The sequence below is a fragment of the Polyodon spathula genome, chromosome 9, assembly GCF_017654505.1.
Source record: "Polyodon spathula isolate WHYD16114869_AA chromosome 9, ASM1765450v1, whole genome shotgun sequence".
In the NCBI taxonomy this organism is placed as follows: domain Eukaryota; kingdom Metazoa; phylum Chordata; class Actinopteri; order Acipenseriformes; family Polyodontidae; genus Polyodon; species Polyodon spathula.
Window position 1 is genome coordinate 18,823,726 of NC_054542.1, and position 19,743 is coordinate 18,843,468.

At 39.8% G+C, this 19,743-nt stretch overlaps 1 protein-coding gene across 3 annotated transcripts in view; it reads left to right on the forward strand.

Annotated features, from left to right (window-relative positions):
- Window positions 1–17,618, forward strand: part of zmym2 (zinc finger, MYM-type 2) — a 51,403-nt gene extending 33,785 nt beyond the window's left edge. For all 3 annotated transcript variants that reach the window (XM_041258804.1, XM_041258805.1, XM_041258803.1), the window contains exons 13-23: window positions 920–1,064; window positions 1,170–1,285; window positions 5,598–5,790; window positions 7,024–7,125; window positions 7,791–7,894; window positions 8,056–8,227; window positions 8,691–8,842; window positions 10,590–10,704; window positions 11,114–11,353; window positions 11,482–11,620; window positions 11,963–17,618. In XM_041258804.1, the coding sequence (XP_041114738.1) occupies window positions 920–1,064; window positions 1,170–1,285; window positions 5,598–5,790; window positions 7,024–7,125; window positions 7,791–7,894; window positions 8,056–8,227; window positions 8,691–8,842; window positions 10,590–10,704; window positions 11,114–11,353; window positions 11,482–11,620; window positions 11,963–12,152 (1,668 nt within the window). In that variant the 3' untranslated portion in view covers window positions 12,153–17,618. The remainder of the gene's footprint in view (window positions 1–919; window positions 1,065–1,169; window positions 1,286–5,597; window positions 5,791–7,023; window positions 7,126–7,790; window positions 7,895–8,055; window positions 8,228–8,690; window positions 8,843–10,589; window positions 10,705–11,113; window positions 11,354–11,481; window positions 11,621–11,962) is intronic.
- The last annotated feature ends 2,125 nt before the right edge of the window (window positions 17,619–19,743 follow it).

Below are 19,743 nucleotides of genomic sequence, written 5' to 3' on the forward strand. Positions count from 1 at the left end.
ATTTTGGGTGACTAAAATTCAACATTACCTTGAAGTAATGGGTACTTTCAATAAATACTCTACGTACATTAGTGCTAACCTATGAGGTATGCATTAACTACAACCTCCATGCACATACTATATAGTTCTAAAGAAACAATAATATTTTATTTCTGATTGATCACCTTGCTATTGCAATATAAAGCCTCCTGACTCCAAACACAAACTATTGTATTTATTATATAGATTTACCTTCCAAAAATGTGGTTCACAGATAGACGAGGTACATTGGTAGGTTAGGCTAAGGGGGACTCCAGAATCCAAAATATAGAATCCAGTCGCTTTTCACCAGTCACAAACACGAATTGCAAGTGAGTGGAATCAATCACAGAATTCCAATTCCAATTCCCAGCAGGTTACATGCTGTCCCTTCATTTCTCTAGCTACCGCATGACCATTGAGACGCTGGGAACCAAAGTAGTACAAGAAGCTTGATAACATGCTATGCAGCATAATTGCAAAATTTTAAATATCATGTGTTCATATTTTTTTTAATACGTAAAACACTCTTTACACAGCTTACCTAGAGCGCTTGTCACACTTCATATTTTCAAGTATATATCGGGAGAACCACTTATCCAGTTGTCATGAAAACTGGTATTAATGTTATTTAGCATAAGTTATTGAATATCAGATTTTGAGGATATGTAATATGTGGATTTCTCTGTCCATCCATATGTCTCCATGTCACACTTGCAATCTAGAATATATCTGGAGAATTGCTTATCAAATTGTAATTTACCATTTCACTGCTAATTTGTATTGAGTTTTATTCAGTACATACTGTTGTAATGTCATGGTCATAATGACAGCTCTAACGTTTGAATTTACAGCTGTGGCATGGGATGTATGTTAATGACACTTGTTTCTTTTGTATTAGATATTGCATCACACCTCGTCTGTGTCCTCTCATTCCACTTCTCCATTAAAGGATATGAAGAATAAGTCTATACTCTGCAAACCTTTGACAATGACAAAAGCAACATACTGTAAACCACACATGCAGACAAAATCATGTCAGACAGGTAAGTTGTTTAAGCTGAGTACATTTCCATTCTTAACATACTTTCCAGTTTTATTAGTTTGCTTTATTTCCAAATGTTTATTGAGGTTGTTCTATTTTGTTACAGAGGAAGAGGTAAAGACTAAGTATGTTCCAGTTCCCATCCCTGTACCAGTGTATATCCCAGTACCTGTTCATTTGTATAGCCAGAATACACCGGTTCCATTGGCTTTACCTGTTCCAGTAAGTATTTATTATTTTTGTTGTGTTTTGCTTAAAAATAAGTTTGAGTTGCAACATCTAATACACTAGTTGTTCTAATTTTTGTAGGACCCCAGCTAGAAAGCACAATAGAGTTTGTAACTTTTTGTGGAGAACTTGACAAAAATGCAGTAAATAAGTCAGTTACACAAAGTAGAAAAACTTTTCAGTATGCTGGTAAAGCTCTAAAAAGAAATGGAAAATAATTGAGATGAGAGAGAGAAAGTGTCTTATCAGAGGCCTCTGTTTTGTACAGTGGGTAGCTAGTAATAGTTTAATTGTAGTGGAAGAACTAAACATACTGAGATGTGATAGCCTGTTAGTATAGTCTATAGCCGATTCTAAATTACTGTAATGGCTCATTTTAAAAGTTTAATAAATGGGGAAGGACTTTCTTATCATGAGTGCGATAATTCTCTTTACACAGTGAATAGTCAATAAATTTTTTATACCGCTTTAAAAATGTAAAATGTAATTTTTGGTTGTGGTCTGTCTGACTGGTGGTGGATATATGCATCTAGCATGTCTTGGCAGATACATGTGCTTTACATTATAGGGTGTTCTCAATTAAGGGAAAGGGAAGCATGTACTGCAATTAATATGTCTGTATAATATGTATCGTTAGGTTATTATCATAACACTGGTTCCCTGAAATAGAAAATACCATTACCTAATAGGTATTATCCTAAAGACCCTGATAACCTGAATAAGATCTATCAAAGGTGCATGTCGGAGCCTGTGATGCAGTCTTGGCTGCTCCCGAGGGCATAACTGGATTGCAGACACAGACGTTGTCATTATTTTTCCTTCAAGGCTGCTGCAATCATGAACGCAGCAACCTTGAAGGTTAATGGTTACATTTCTATTTCAGGGAACCAGAGTTATGATAATAACCTAATGTTCCCTATCAAATATGAAATGTAACCTAATGGGTAGAAATACCAAAGCTGTCTCAAGGCAATATTGCAGACCAACTGGAATGCTACAAGGCTAAGTCAAAGTCCATCTTGCGCGTTACCATTAGGAACCCCAGTACAAGTAGCTAGGGCTAAGAAATTGAGGGAGAACTCACCTCTATGTTTACATTGTAAGGGTTGATCTTGAAGCCACCCTTAACACTCATTCCAAAACCAGGGTTTTGTGGATCCATGACATTCAGTCGCTAAAACCGCGTAAGTGTGTCCCCGAGTGGCTCATCCAGTTAAACACTGCCGCTGGGAGGTCAGGATGAGTCACATAGTTCGGATGCCGCCAATTCACCTCCAGGCTGTGCAAAGAGGCCGAACTTTGCTGGGAACCCCGACGGGAGCGTCGCATTGGCTCTGACGCTCCCGTGGAGTGGAATGGGAAACTGGCAGGGATTGCTTCTCCTTATTGCGCAACAGCGAGACACCAAGCACATTCAGAGTAGATAAGAGGCAGGGCTGATTTGCTGTTCATGGGATCAGTATCCCGCCCACCTGGCTTTAGGCTTGTGAGATCGGAGGATGTTCACACGCCCTCAGAACGTCTGTGCTGTGTGGGGACTCACTGCGGTGAGGACAAAAAACATAATTGGACATTCCACATTGGGGAAAATAAATACAAGTAATAATAGTTCACTCTAAAATAAAAGTATGGGGAGTGGCCCACACCATTCCATTGCAATGAGCTCACTGCTCATTCCACCAAGGGTATGGCAAGTTGGCTCATAGGCAATCTTGCCTGTCTGCAATCAATTTGGTTAGCCTTTGCTTAGACTGGGCTTTACCATGGGACTTCGCCCAATAACAGGCAAAAAACTTTTCAGACTGCCTCCAACTATGTTTTGCCCACATAATATATGTGGAGCTGTTGCTCCCTGTCAGACCTGGAAAGGAGGCAGAATGAAAAGCCTCCAGTTCCACAGACTGATTATTGTGGAATGCTGAGATGGTTTTCAGCAAAAAAGCAGGATTGATACGAAGCCTAACCTTTGTCCTGGCTCCTGCAAAAATTAACCAGGCTTTCACAATCAAATGTTTGCATTTCACCCACCCGCTTAGTGGACATGATTGCAAGCAAGAAAGCCTCGAGCACCACGTTACAGCGAGGAACAATGTTCTTCATAGGTGACCGAAACCGGCAAGCCTTTTTTTTTAATTGAGGCCCTGGAGAGACGCAAATCAGTTTTGATATGACAGTCTGAAATAGCTGCCAAATTTAATATAGAGGGGGATTTCCCCTCAAACAGGTCCTGCAAAAATTAAAGTGTAACTGCCATGGGACAGGTCGTGTAGTAAAAACCCTAGTAAAAACCCTAGGCAGGCACCACGTCTGAAGAACGTCCCACTTGTTCCCATACTGTGAATACATGGACGCTGATTCTGAAAAGTGTCAATGACCACATTAGAAAGCCCCAGACTGCTCAAATGTTGCCGTTCACGGGCCAGACTCTGAGCCACAGGTTCGATGGGTTGGGCTGCCACAATGGCATGGCGAGTTTCTCTGCGTTATAAATGCTATACAAAGTCCTCATGGACTGGGAAACAGCCAGAGCTGTAGCCAAGTGACCCCAGGATGAGTGTGCCTCAAAGAAAATCCAGATGCATGGGGAGGGGGGCATATGAGAGGGAGTATGCTCGTCCTCAAAAATGGACTGCTTCCGTATCTCATCAATAGGCCATGGAAGTTGTAAGGTTTCAGTAGCCAACAGAGAAAAGTGACCCACTGGCACTGCGCTCAGTCTACCTCCTCAGAGGGTAACTCTGGATCACCCATCTCCTCAGAGGCAGTGATGGAAAGTAGATAAGTCTTGCTGACAGCCTGTGCTCTGCCCTTTGTTTCTCCAAAGGAATAGCAGGGGCAGGTGGAGCAGTGGATCAGGAATGGTATCACTGTTTAAACCAAAGTACCAACGTTGAACCAAATCTGAGCGGTGATGAACCGAGGTTGAACAGAGCAAACAGTGATATGAACCAATTGGTTCAGTACCCGCATGGTGCCTGAGCACTAGTACGGTACTGTACCGTACCCACGAAACCTGTACGGTTCAGTGGTACACCTGGTACGTTACCTTCAGTACAGTTTGGTTCAGTAGTACCCCGTTGCGGTAACCTCGTTCTGTACGTGTACTGGGTCAGAAACGGGGTTGGTCTGCGACCCACAGTTACTGCAGACTTAGTATATAGCTGTGCCCACCTGTATAGCGTCAGACAGCCAACACAGCCCTAAGAGTGGGGGAAGCCTGCTGTCAGAGCCCTGACAGCCTTCCCAATAGTACTGCAAGCAGAGACCAGGGCAGCAACGAAACACTGCGGGAGGGGATGCGAGCAGTCCGATCCGAAGCACAGCTGAGCCCAGTGACAGCCCAGGATGGTAATCCCCTTCATTGTTCAGTGTACCGGCAGGAACGGGAGCAGGTCTGGACGTACAGTTACCAAGGGGGTGATCTATAGGGATGCCCACCTATAGCGCTTCTGGCCAACCCAAAGTGTCTGAAAACTGAATAAAGCTTGCTAACTGCCTTCACAATAATTCTGCAAGCAGAACTAATGCAGCAACAAGACACTGTGGGAGAAACGGTAAGCAGTCTAACCCGAAGTGTGCGTAAGCAGCTGTGTTCACGTTTCTGTGAAAAACAAAAAAATTACACACATGAAAAACAGGCTTTCACACAAAACAGTAAACACGATTACAATTAAAAGTATATATTTTTCGTAACAACAAACAAAACTTTTTTTTTTTTTTTTTTTTTTTTTTTTTACTTCAAATCGAAGCTCGCAGCCTGAGAGAGAGCACAAAGCAGCCGACCTTAAGGTTGTTCGATCCCAGGGAAGGAGCGATGGGACTTAACGAAACAACAGGCTGAGTACACAATATGTGTAAGTAACAATTACTAAAAACACGTAACAATTCAACGCCTTAATTGGTGTAATTACACAAGCGAATAAGCAGATATAAGAAACTTGATACTTACCTGTTCGTAGTCTCTACCGTCTGGTTCGAATGAAAGGAAAAATCAAGATGAGATCTGTGTCTGCAGTCCAGTTATGCCCTCGTGGGCGGGCACAACTGCGTCACAGGCTCCGACATGCAGCTTTGATATATCTTATTCAGGTTATCTGGGTCTTAAAGGTTATTTATCCTAAAGTAATGGTTGCATTTTGTACTTGATAGGGAATTATCAATTAGTTAACTACTTGACCAGCAAAATTCACTAGTTGTTGCATCCCTAGTGTATTTTAAATAGTACACAGGAATACATTTTTAATAATAATCCTACTGTTTTCACTACCTAAAAAAACATTTATACATTAATGCTTTTATTTAACAGGTTCCTGTTCCAGTGTTTCTACCAACAACACTGGATAGTGCAGAAAAGATTGTGCAGACCATAGACGAGTTAAGGGCAAAGATTCCTTCAGATCCCCTAGAAGCCGATATTTTGGCAATGGCAGAAATGATAGCTGAGGCTGATGAGAAACAAGATTATGCAAGTATTAGTTATCCCAGAACCTTGTCTACAGGTATGTGTGTGAAGTAATAAATGTGTGTCATTCCAAGACAAGCAGAATGCCTAAGAGTCATTTCAACACAGCGCTGTCTCAGAGTGCTGAAACACATTTTCGTTTTCTAATAAAACAGATCCTACAGGTTACTATAGTTTCCTTAGGTGGTCATTATTGAGGGGTTAGAGATACTGGCTTTGTGATTTTGCAATGTGGTCATGTTGCTTCCACATCTGCTGCAGTGTCTCCATTAAATTCATATGCAGATTCTTTAGCTGAATAGCATAGTCTTGTCTGTTGCAACCCACTGTTTTATACAGAACTTCATATTGCAGATCAAGGAGTTACATAAGAATGTTATTTGCACTTTTCCTTGGCAGTTTTTGCAATACCTCATCATGCACCTTTACAGACTGTTTTCTTCAATAGTAGAAAGCAATGCTGAGTAAATTGGTTAAGAATTCTGATGGTATGTTTACAGCTCCAAGGTGGAGAAGCCAACTGACAGATAACAGTTTATCGTAGTAAATCAGTCAGGAATGTTTTTCAGGGTCAATGTTAAATGTCATCAGTATGGAAACTTAATTTAATATTAATATTTTCAAAAAATCTACGCCAAATCAAGTTTCAAGCTTAGCTTCTGAACCACCGATCCACTGAGCTGTATTTTGAAAAGTGTAGTTCTCCAATAAACTCTCACTAGGTTACTAGTTTTGTTAATTCATGCAATAACGGTGTTTAGAGTGACATGTTGTTATGGAATGGCCTAGTAAGATTCAGTAGGAAGTATGGCCATGATTGTTGGGTACACATCTTGCATGGAGAACACGTGGACCTACTCCACGTACCAATATTTCACCAGAAATTGTTGGTGTTTTATTGATTTAAGGGAACTGTTGTGGGTCCATAAAGTTTAAGTGAATAGTTTTGGTTTGTTTGTAATTATTTTAGTACATCATTCTTAACAATAAGTTATATATGTATGCAAGTCTAGAAGTAATTTGTGGTACCAAATCAAAGAACTGTAATTTATCTTTCAATTTGTAATTATTGTTCTTTAAATGCTTCATTGATTTTTACCTCAAGGCCATAACAGTATAGTGTCATTCCAAAATATCCCACAAAAAATGTTAAATTTCGGTTTGAAGGAAAGGTGCAAAGGAAACAAAAACTGGAAAATATGTTACTAGCCTGGAGTATGTCTAATTCACTGTGTACTTTTCATTTTTATATATATATATATATGTAAAGATGCAAAGAGTGAAGTGGATGGCACTGGGGAGGAAGTGATGTCAACTTCAACAGATAATTTATATGAACCTGAACTGGACTTGGAAACTGATTTTGCAAAAGGTATTATTTGTAACCTAGTATCAAATGTAATTAATATGTTTAAAAATTTGCTTTCAGAAATTTGGTAGATTTGTTTGTTTCTTTATAAATTATAGTTATTGTATATAAATGTTTTGTTTCACTCAACAGATTTTCTCTGAATGAAAATTTGCATATGTTCTAAACTGTTGTCCCTTTTTTCTTTTCTGTAGGCTAAATAAAACCAATATCAACAGGTGTTTTTAACTTTTGACCTCCATGTAATATCAGTCACCCTTGATGCCATAGTTTTCCACCAAGAATGAACATCAACTCCAGTCAATATTTGTATAATATATAAAAAATTAAATTGCGCAAGATTAAATATAGCTGTATTATGTTTCAATACACACTTGCATGTCTGCTCAAAAATGTTAACAGGAGAATTCAAATGTAACATTTTATGAAGTTAGTTCCACCATGCTTTTACCCGTATATGTTTAACACATGTAAACACTCCTGACTGGTGGTCAAATATGTCATCCCAAAACAAACACAGACAATGTGTTGAAACTAGTTGCATTAATTTTCAACTCTCTCTGAGTGAAAGCAATTGCTTTATGGTCTGTGTAATTTTACATATTTTAATAAGTCAAGGGAATATTTGTCTTTTTGCTAAATTGTTTTGCATTTTTTTGTTCGCCCAGTTGCAGAAGAGCTTAAAAGTGAAATTGCATTCATGTTGCCTCAAGTTTTGGGAGAAGAGAACGAAGAAAAGGAAGAGAAGCCTCGACCTCAAGTAAAAAAGAAGGTATCGGGCCACTGTTTTCTGCTATTCGTTGTGATTGACCAGATTGGAAAAACAAATAGGAAATCACTATGATAAGTAGGACACTCTTTTTGTCAGTGATCTTTTCCTTACATGCCTGGTGAAATTTGTTATGAAAATGTTATCCCTGACCTGTTTTGCAGGGAAGAAAAAGAGGAGCAGTTTTATGTAGCAATTCCCAGGTTGGAAAACTAGACACTCCAGAAAGTGGATTTGCCATGAAGTCTACCTATGGGATTAATGCATGGAAGCAATGGATTTTAACTCAAAATGAAGCTGACAAGGACAAAGAACAAAAAGGTGAAGTTAAACACGGTAAGTATTTTTTGTGTGAAGTTATTACTTTGGCTTCATATTCATAAACTGTAATAAAAAAACAAGAATGAATGAATAAATGAATTAATGTTAAGATATAGATACAGTGCTCATCCTTTATTACGCTCTAGTGGGGAGCTATAGTTACAAGACCGTGCTATTTGTGTTCCTCCATATAACGAGTATGAAAGGGCTACTGCAATGGCATTATGGAGCAAATGGGAGCCACGACCCTACCGTGTTCTAACCGATTCCGCACCATAATGAGGCGCGTTATAACGGGTGAGCACTGACATACAGTAATTGTCTTTGCAACTAGAAGAAATTTACACTGCTTTCACTACCTCACAGAAATGCCAACATTCATATAAATTTAGCTGTCCTTCAGAAAAGAAAAAAAAAAACCTAAAACAAATGTGGTTATACGTAATATTTGAGACCTTTTTTTTGTTTGTTCTTACAGCAAAGCCAGTAAGGTTAAAAATGGATCTGCTTTCACATACAGCAGCAGAGTTAAACTACGGGTTATCACGCTTTGTCCACGAGGTTCGCAGGCCGAATAGGGAGTGCTATTCACCAGATAGCATTTATTATCTTTGTCTTGGCATCCAACAGGTTGGTAACTGAAATGGAAACTGTACTTAAACATTTGTGTGTACTTGAACATTTGCTGATTACCCAAGTGTGTAATCATTTTTATTTTCCATTGGTTCATTAATGTCTTCTCTGCAGAGCCACTCTTCAGATGTGGCTGACTCTGACAGTCATTCCTGAATGGCTTTGTGTATTTGATTCAGTGTGGATGTAGTTGAAACATGTCATTACATTTTCCTTAGTGCAAACACGAAAAACATTTTCTTACTCCTGATGGTAATTTTCAAACATTGTAATTTTAGATGCTATAACCCAATGATTGGTATCTATTTTTTTTCACTCAACCTTTGAGTTAAGGGACTCCTATTTAAATTGGCCAAGGTGTGGTGGATTTTTTAGTTGCATTGTCGCACATTTCCATTTTTAACTTTAGTGAAACTTTTCACCCCCATTTTACCCTCTTTGATACGAAGAATGTGTCATCATTTGACAGTACATATTTTGTGTTTTCCTAACTCCCAACATTTTTGTCATTTATCTTTTTTTTTGCAAGTAGAACATTTTTGACAAGACAACTGATTCATAATAATTCAGGATCTCCTTAAACACAAGTTGTGTGTTTCTGTTTTGTAATATTAGAATTTTCGGTAGCACTTGAGATTATAGTACACAAATAACCACGTAATTACTGTGTCATTTTATGGTGGTCATCCAGTTTTACTGAGTAAATACCAGTTGTTTTCTATTCTTTCATTGTAACTACTGCTGGAATAAGTAGGTAGTTAAATGAAATGGCCTTGTTTATTATTACAATTAGCTGTTGCCTGTCATCTTAAATTGGTATACTAATATTAATACAGTTACTAATTGCAATGAGAAACAGGCAGCAAATGAATGAACAGTTATTCAGTTGCAGTGTTCCAGTCTATTCCAACAATAGTTACAATGAAAGAACAGAAAACAATTGGTCTTTAACATTTGCAACACATTTGTGAAAAATGCTTGATCCGAAAATGTAATGTTACTTAAGCCTTAATGATATTACTTTAAGCAGGGTCCCTGCCTCATCTTGTACATAAATAGCTTGCTTTCTAGTACAGGGAGATTATTTTATTGGCTTTATCACTATTATATTCCCTGGCAACAAGATAATACTGAAGTGGAATTTTAGGAAACCAGTGCTCAATTTCTTAGAAGAATCTCTGGAGCAGATACAATGTCAGAATAAGAATGGTGTCTGAATGATCTCGGAAAAGAGAATCCACTTTGGCCGGTCAAGAGTTTTTACATATTTCTTCTTTGTAATTATGTTTTATGTTAATATTTTTCTTAAACATACTGTTAAAAAATAAAAATGTGTCCAATGATTAAAACTTCACTGCTGTTCACATCATGATTTGCAATGATTACTGATTTGTATTATGAGGACACAGCATGTCAAATGTGGCTTTAAATAATTTTTGAAATATTTTAGACTTGAAATGTGTTGAAAAACTAACACACAATCATGGTGTGTTCTGTTTTTTTTTCACAGAGACAAATGAACTAATCAAAGCTTTTAATCAATGTATTCTTTTATTGTTTGTGTGGCAGAGCTAGTATACCTTTGTTTTATGAAAGGTCAAATGACTGCTTCTTTGCGATGTTCTCACTAATTATGGTGAATGTCTCCATGGTCTTTGTAAATCTTTAGAGAGGGGGGAGGTGTATATTTTATAAGTAAAAGAAGAGTTTTGTTTTGCCATACTGCTGTGTTTTTGTTCTGTAGCACCTGAATGTACATGGGAGAGCTGACAACATATTCAGTGATCCTTATTACCAGATGTTTGGACAGGAATTAAACAAAATCTTGAAGGACTGGCATCCAAGTGTGCTTCCAGATGGTACGTACTGATACAGCACTTCATTCATTCATTCAATTAATTTTTATTTTATATTAATTAAATGGAATTAAAATGGTTATTTAATGTGTTATGCCTACATTTAATGTGGCAATACAATGTTATTTATTTATGGGAAGCATGTTGCATATACAAGTAAAAACACTGCATGTCACCACTGTACATTCTGACTTCTCAAATATAAAAAATGTCAGTTACACTCCACATTCATTTGTTGGGTTACTGCAGAAAAAGAGAGCAGCAGAGTTAAAACAAGATGAAGACACTGGTATTGAGAGCCATTAAAATCTTTACTATTGGGAGATAATTCGACACAGAGAGGAACTGTACCGAATAAAAATCTTAATGCTTTTTTGTTTATACGTTTTAATTTTTTTTTTTTAATTTTTAGGTTCAACTTTCAGCAGAATTGAGGAAGAATATCTGTGGAGCTGTAAACAGTTTGGAGAACACTCCCCTATGGTTTTGCTTAGTACTCTGGTATACTTTAACACTAAGTATTTTGGCTTGAGAACAGTGGATCAGCACTTAAGACTTTCATTTGGGAATGTATTTCGGCAATGGAGGAAGAATCCCCATACAAAAGAGAGTACAGTGTGCATTCGAGTACACTCTGTTTCTGAAGATCTAGGTAAGATCCATTGTCCTTATCTACAGTATAACATGTTATTAAATCAGTAGTTTTGCACATATTTAAAACAGTGGTGACTTGCATATTAACTGGATTTTTACTAAATGTATATGTAAATAATTTACCAGATAAATCTGCAACAAGAAAGAGAAAACATAAAGATGATGAAGATCCTGATTACGAGCCTGAAGGAAACTCTGGAAGTCTATCTTGGTGTCCTGCTAAAAAGCGTGAAAGCTACTTGTATGAGCTCTACCTCTCTAAGTGGTAAGAAACATCCTGTTAAAATACTGCTTTGGGAACACAAATCTGCAGATAAATGAGTACTCTTTATACATTGTATAAATTAATTATATATGATCTAAAACTTAGCAGTTGGTTTACTAGTGACCACATTCATTGCTACAATTACAGCATTGTAGTGATAATTGTGTGCTAAGGAAGATGCCACATCTATAACATTGCACCACCAAGTGGCATTGTATACATTTTATTTTATACATGTTTTCGAAAGGTTATTTAAATTTTATAACTAATGCTTGGTGTTTTAGTGGGTTTCATATTTACACAGAAGCTGAACTTTATTAATTTTATTTTTTCTTTTTGCAGTCCTGAAAGTCTTAAGCCGAGAATGGATTTGTTTTACATGAAGCCAGAAAGCTCCAGTTCACCGGATAGTCCATTATGGTACACCACCACATCCCTGGACAGGAACACTTTGGAAAGCCTGCTTACCCGCATTCTTTTAATAAGGGACATTTACGATGAGAGAGACACTTCATTAGATGAAGAAGATTAATCTTCAAGACTCTTTGTCATACTGGAATATACAGCATTAAATGAAATGCTGCGAACTAGGAAAACATGTACACACAATGAAACGATCCTCAGCTCACACATCTGTAGCATTATGCCCAGATTGGGTTCTGTTCTGAAAAATATTTTTTTTGTAAGTGAGGGAGAAGGTTGTTATCTACATAGTGATTTTAGCAAACTAAATACTCTCATGGAAGACTTTTTTTTAATTATTTATTGATTTATTACAGAATCTGAATGACTGTGCCATGTCTAATCCACCAAACCCCCTGCCCCCGTTAAGAACATTTAAATGTTGCAGCAACTGCAGTGTTTAAAAGGTTCTCTTGCAGGAAAATGTGGCTTTTGTTTTTCTTTTCTTTTTTTGCTGGATCCTTTATACCAGAAGGATAATGCAATATAGTCTTTAGCACTATTAAAGAAATTTAGAACACTTTTTGTTCATGCTGTGTTATTATGAGAGAACATCTTCCTTTTGAGGGTGTTTTTTGGAAACATAGAGGTCAATTCTTAAATTGTTTAACTGCTGTTTCTAATTTAATCATGCCCATAAGGAGAGTCCTGTATGGTTTTGAAATTCAGTGACAATTTTTCAACAGCTGATCTCTTAAACCGTTAAAGATAAAGAATTAGTACTTTCAGTGTTATGGAAACACAACTGTATTCTGTAATTCTGTCAAGTTTTTTTTACAGATTCGGTCCACTCAAGCCAGTGAAAATACTGATCTATACTGCAGCAAGAAATGTGTCCGTGTACTTACTGTTGAAATGCCTTTCCTACCTGATACACAGTCAGCAAATCTCAAGTGAGCAGCTTTTTATGTAAATCTGTATTCAGCTATTTCATTATATATGTTGCATTAATTTGCTGTGCAAGGCTGCCATATTTCCTGTTTGTGACCTTTATTTCTAGGTGATAAATACCATCCCATATTTGAAATTCGGTTTACATATGCATTCTGTGATACAACTTTGTTTTATGGGAATCATAGTGATTGAAATTGCTTTTGGTGACCATTAAACTCCAGAAACACTTTAGAGGAGGAGGAGGAGGAGGAGGAGAAATTTAACAAGGTGTTATGCAATTGACCACAGAAATAATACAAATGCAAAAATAGCTGCATGTTCTTTTCTCTGATGCTTGGTACACAACTTTGTTCTGTGATGATTGTTTTTCTTTACCAGTGTTACCACTGCAATTCAGACTGCATACATTTCATATATACATTTTTCTTTATTTCAAACTTGCCAGTAATTTAATCAGAGATACCATTTCCTTTACATTAGGCGATGAGAGAAACATAGAAATGTATTTGATCCATTAATGCTTGTCCAGTTTGTAATAGCTTATCCCAGAACTGCTGATCCTCTGCCCTGAATCTTTCTACACTCAACTTCCAAATCTGTCTTGGTCTTGATTTTGTTGCTGTGATTTAGGATTTTAGTCAACTCAACCTATTTTTCTTCATTTCACAAAGTTCAATACACCCCTCCCCCTCCCCCAAACCTTGTAACTCAAACCCTTTACACCTAAGATTAGTCTCATTCCTCATTTTCACACTAATCTAACCAGAGCATTATTCAACTTTTTATTTTTATTTTTTTATTCTATGATTCTTTTAGCGAAGCTACTGCCACTACACTATTTATGCCTCTTATCTCGGAGACCATTTGAGGCAGTGACTTCATATTGGCAGGGTTCAATGCTGCAAGCTAAATGTCTTAGACATTGACTGCATGTGCCATTTTGAGGTCATGTGACTTTAGGCTTATACATGCTAGAGGCTGCAGACTCAGATACTGTTTATTAATGCATTCCTTTTTAAGTTAAGTTTTTTTGAGGTTTAATTCAGTTCAATTTTATTGGTACCCTTTCATTTGGAATATGCTTTACATTGAATCTGGTATTCTCTAACTGCATTCCAATAACATTTTATATGGGTAACTAGAGATTGCTCTACTCTACAACACACTAAAAAACATGACTTCTGTTGGATATCATTTTAAATGTACCTGTAAAGAATGCAACATTTAATTGTTTGAAGGTTTGTCTGTTTTTGCACAGACATCTTTGAGAAAGCACACAATTTGGAATCTCCACTGTGTATACAATGTAACATTTACTTGAGTACCTGCCATGTACCGTGCATTAATTTGTAGGACCTAGAATCTGAGAATGAGGTGGTTTATGTAGTGTTACATAATGCTGATAGTCAAATTTATGTTTACAATATTAATGTTATATTATGGATGCCATGGTACACTGTTCTCTATTAAAAAAAAAAATAATAATAATCATTGTATTGACAACATTGTGAAGAGCCATCCCTTATCTGGCTCTACAACACTTGTCAGCACTACAGCAAGAGATGATGCTATGTTAGAGTGGATGTAGACAGATTGGTGTAACAAATGCTTCCCAAAGTGATGTGGGAAGAAAGTTTGGGTGAATTTTTTACTAAAGTATTTTTACGTGACCGTAAGTGTTCTAAACACAAAATCAAAAGCTGATTGCTACACAGAGTAAAAAATATTATAATAATGAGGGTAGCCATACACACAGGCACCATGGTGTAACCCCAGACTCAAAAGAGTTGACAAGCATTGACAAGACAAACTCATTTGGGCCTGAGTTTGAAAACACGTATTCAGAGTGTTACAGAAATACTCAGGGACATTTCCAAGATTCACAACTTGCTACTACTGTCTCGTGAGACATGCATATTGCATTAGTGTTGATTTTTGGGAAGAGTCTTCATGTGCCTGTCACTTACACAGATATATTTAGAAACAATATGAGGAGAGCTTTCTTTATGACTACATTGTGTATTACATTTGTTATGGTTCTTGTGGGTTGTGTTATCATCTATAATTTCAAGTACTAGTCAAGTTGACAACTGCTTCCTTCAGTGGACCAGTTTCAATACAGGATAAACAACCATGTGTTATTTTGGTAAAAAATAAATCACTGTTTTGAGTAATAATAATTACATTCATATACTGCTATTCATTCTGAAGGATCTCACTTCAACCCCACTGAAATGCTGCACCCACTTGGGTGATGTGTGGCAGCCATTAATTTAGGAAAGCCTGATTTGAGAAAGTCTGAATTGGATTATTTAGCCAGGGTACCAGGATTAACACCTTTGCTCTTCGAATAGTGCTGTGGTATCTTTAATGAATAGACATGTACTGTAGTCAGGACCTTGGTTTAATATCTCATCCAAAAGAAAGCACTTCCTGCAGCCTGTCACCATGCTGGGCATTGGTTTATTTTTCCAGGTCTAAAGGGAAGAACGCCCATTACTGGTCTCCCAACACCACTTCCAGTAGCAACCCAGTTTTTCTTTAAGTCTCTCATCCAAGTACTGACCAAGCCCAGACATTCTTAGCATCTAAGATCTGACAAAATCAGGGTACTATGAATTGTGGATTATTTTCTTACTGATTCAACACGGGGTTGTTTATGTGACTTAAAACACTTCTACCTAATTGAAACCTAATAAAGATTGTAGCATACAAGCTTTGTACCAACAGCAGAAGAAGTAAAACAGACGAGACTGGACACTGTAGCTTTGGTCCAGAACAGCACTTCTTTATGTAGATAATAAATGCACACAACACTCATGGCAAGCTTCCCCACACACTGGCCAAGGAGCTTTCACGTTCCCCTTAAATTGCCTGAAGCAATAATGTAACAAATTCTCGTCCCTTGAATCCCTTAACAAGGATCACTGCTGGTGCAGGGGCGCATTCATTTTAGCCATGGAGGTCCGTCTGTGGCAACCCCTGCAGACTGTAGCTCCTATGCTGGACCACAACTGCACAGCCCCAGTATCCTGGACTGCACGTGCCATTACATAGCATATGCTTGGAAGGCTGTGCACAGCTCAAAAGGCCTCTGTACCACAGCTCGAGGCAAGTGCACTGCCATGCTACACAGCTTTATTGTCATCAAGGAGGAGAGCGTCCACTCTGCAGGACAACTACTATGGAATCCTACAACTGCAAGATAGTTCCAGGACTTCGGGAGCAACACCAGTAGTTTAGTTTAGGGTATGTTGATCCCAAACAATATAGAGAGGGTTTCATAGTGTAGTAGGTTTCTGGAGTAGGATGTCTCTTTTAATGAGGCTAGCACTCACCTTGTGGGCAAACTTTTATTTTTAATTTTATTTTGCTTTATTTTATTTATTAAATCTGACACTAGGGCTACCATTGCTGGTACGCTAATGTCAGCACGTGTGTTGAATAAAATCTTAGCACCTGTACGGCGAGTCAACACCCAATGCTCTGTGTCTGCCTCGTTATTATTCAGTGACGACCCACACATCTAACACTTCTCACTGTTATAGCCCCCATCATCGTTCACAGACTGCTGTCAGCTGCTTCTGGCTGTGCTGTTCATCCTCTCTTAGTTTTGGCAGCTGGTTGTGGTATGCGGACGGGCCGTCAGTTGCTTCTGCGGGAGTTCCTGTGCAGTTGGGCGCTGTTAATCCTACAGGGGTCCTGGATGTGGGCACATGATACTCCGTCTACATGAACCCCGGGTTGTTTCCCAGCAGCTGTTTGGGTTCCAGCAGAGCCAGCTCTGGGAGCTGGAGTGCTGACAGTTGCTGGTGGTGAGCGTCTGTACAAGCGCTACTATTTCTGGGAGCCAGGGCAACGCAGGCACGCCGCTGCCAACTTTCCCCTCGTAGGGTTGGGCTTCACAAACCGTGAATCGTCCTCCTTTTCTGCCCAATTGCGCTTGGCTGCCATTTCCAGTTCCTCTTGTATCGTCTTTGAGTAGGTTAGACACGCAGCTCCTCGGCGCCCAGGTCATCCAGGAACTGGTTCCTTGTAAACTCCTCTTGGACCCTGTGATAAAGAGAGAACGGATCAATGTTATAAATCTTGGTCCCAACCAGAAAGGGCGCTGTGTAAGGATGGTAGTATGCTGCCTCCTAGATGGACTGCCTTGACGGTAGGTGGAAACCGGAAGGTGACCATATTAGGGGGAGCGCATAGTTGCACGTACCTGGAAAGACTTCATTACAATCAGCTGCAGGACGACTATTAGAGAAACCATGGCGACAGGTTGATTTCAGGGAGGAGTTTGTGGGTACAAAGGGGCAGCAGCTACGTCAGTACACCACCTTGGGCTGACAAATGTAAACAGATGGCTGGAGCCTGTATTGTTTGTTGTTTTTTGTTACGTGTGTGTTTTGTGTTGCAGAGGAGTAGTGAGCACTCCGGAGCTGTTGCTACAGAGTCACACCTGAACACTTCCCTGCACAGCACCACGTTCACTTGCACCACAATTGAGCATCCACCCTTTTGTGCATGGAGGACGCAGGACAGAGTCCATTGGTTTATTATTATTATTATTTTGGGTTTGCAAGCCCACCGTGTACCCCCCAATACCATTGCTGGTAGAGGGGTGGACTCTGTGTTCCTTATAATAAACATGGACCATTATTTGGAGAAATACTGTTTGGACATTCCCTTTGTTCCCCACACCACTTGCACCTGATGACAGACCCACAGAGGCATATGGGCATTTGCCTTTTTAGTTACTCCGTCGGTGGAGGATGCTAGTTCTTGCAGGATTTTGCCTGGCTTCCTGGTCGTGCTATGGAGCTCGTTTCACAGCAGCCCAGGATGTTGGATGCTGCCGAAACGGCTCCACAGTGCCCCGGTAAAAATGGTGTAGTCCAGTTTCTGTTCAGAGGAAGTGTCTATAGGCAAATCCGAGCCTCTGCAATGAGACAGATTGCCAACTATAGGACTTTTATTTTTTTATTTATTTATTTTACTTTTTTTTTTTTAAATAAATTTAGTCGTCTCCAATTTTTTACCCCGGTTTTCTCCCCAATTTAGTGTGCCCAATTATTATCTATATCCTTGGCTTGCTGCTCGCAGCCCCCTCGCTGACTCGGGGGAACGGAGGCTGGAGCGCGCGTCCTCCGAAACATGCTCCTGCCAATCCGTCATTTTTTTGCACTGCTGATCCACAGCGAGGCCACCAGACCTATAGTGCCGGAGTACAACACAGATCTGGAGGCTCCACTGCAGAACCACAGGCACCCTATTGGCCACAGGGGTCGCTGATGCGCGGTGCGGCGAGCCATGGATTCCCCTGCCGACCTAAGCCGTCCCTACCCTCGGCCAATTGTGTGCTGCCCCCTAGGAACTCCTGGTCATGGTTGGCTGTAACATAGCCTGGACTCGAACCTGCGATCCCCAGGCTATAGAGTACATCCACGTGGAGCGCTTTTGCTGGATGCACCACTTGGGAGCCCCCATTAGAGGGCCTTTAAATGTTCTGTCCCCCCCCCCCCAGTTGTGTGATCAGCTCAAACTGGACCAGAAGGCGTTCCCTCTCCCCCTCTGTCTTCTCCTCTGCTGCTCTCTTGCACCTCCCCTCTTTCGACTCCTCCCAACTCTCTGTAGACTCGGCTAGCTCCACCCTCACCTCCTGTCTCAAATCCCTTTGCCCTCTCACCTCTCAACCTGCCTGCCACTCCCCGTCCCAGCCCTGGCTCTCCTCCACGCTACGCTCAGCTCTTACCGAATTGACTGCTGAAAAGACATGGAAAAAAAACAATCTCTCTGCTGCCTTGGATCTCTATCGCATGCTACTTGCTTCCTTCTCTTCTACACTCACCTCTGACAAACGCTTCTACTTCCACTATCATTCAGTCTTCCACAAAAAAAATCCCTGTAAACTTATCTACGTTCTCCCTCCTTAGCTCTCCCCCCTTCCACCTTCCTCTATCTTGGCTGATGATTTTGCCTCCTTCTTTTCCTCAAAAATCACAGACATCCACAAACACTCAATACCTCACCTCTTTTCCCACCTATCCCCCTGTCCACTGCTCACTCACTCCCCATCACCCTCTGCAACACATAGTAATTTACCCTCCTTCTCCTTATTTTCGCCCCTCTCAAACACCTATCTTTGCTCCATTACTGACAGTAAGCCTGAAGGCGTGAAAATTTTGAGGCGACCACTGTGGCTTTGCGGGACCTCTCAAGGCTCACATCAATGGTTGCCCAAAATGTCTGCCCCGGTGTAATGGGGGCATCCAGTAGCACCACCCTTTCGGTCTCCATGACCTTGGCTTGTGTCAGCCACAGATGCCGGTGAGCATGCCACAATCGCCAGAAGCAGTCTCCCTAAATCCCCCATTAGGTCAGTGTGGCAGAATGTGCGTAGTGGTGGTGTAAAATCAGGAGACTCCAGTCCAGTTTTTGTGCCTGGGGTATTTATTTCCTTCCCCAGGTCAGGGAAAGTACACTCAACAAAATAATAAGTATAATAACAATAATAATAATAAACAATAAGGAAGCCGGGATACACAACGATGTGTAACCCGACCATATAAAGTGTAACGGGGTTGCAGTCCCAAACAATAAATAAACAAACGAAAAACACTCCGTCTCCCCTTCGCAATCCATGTCACAGCAACGATGCGCTCCCATGACCCCAGCACTTCCGAGTATTCGCTCCTCCAACCCACCTCCGGAGCGTCCCGTTAGTGCCTTAGGATAAAAAGGAGAGGGGTTAGCAGGGCCACAATTAAACGACC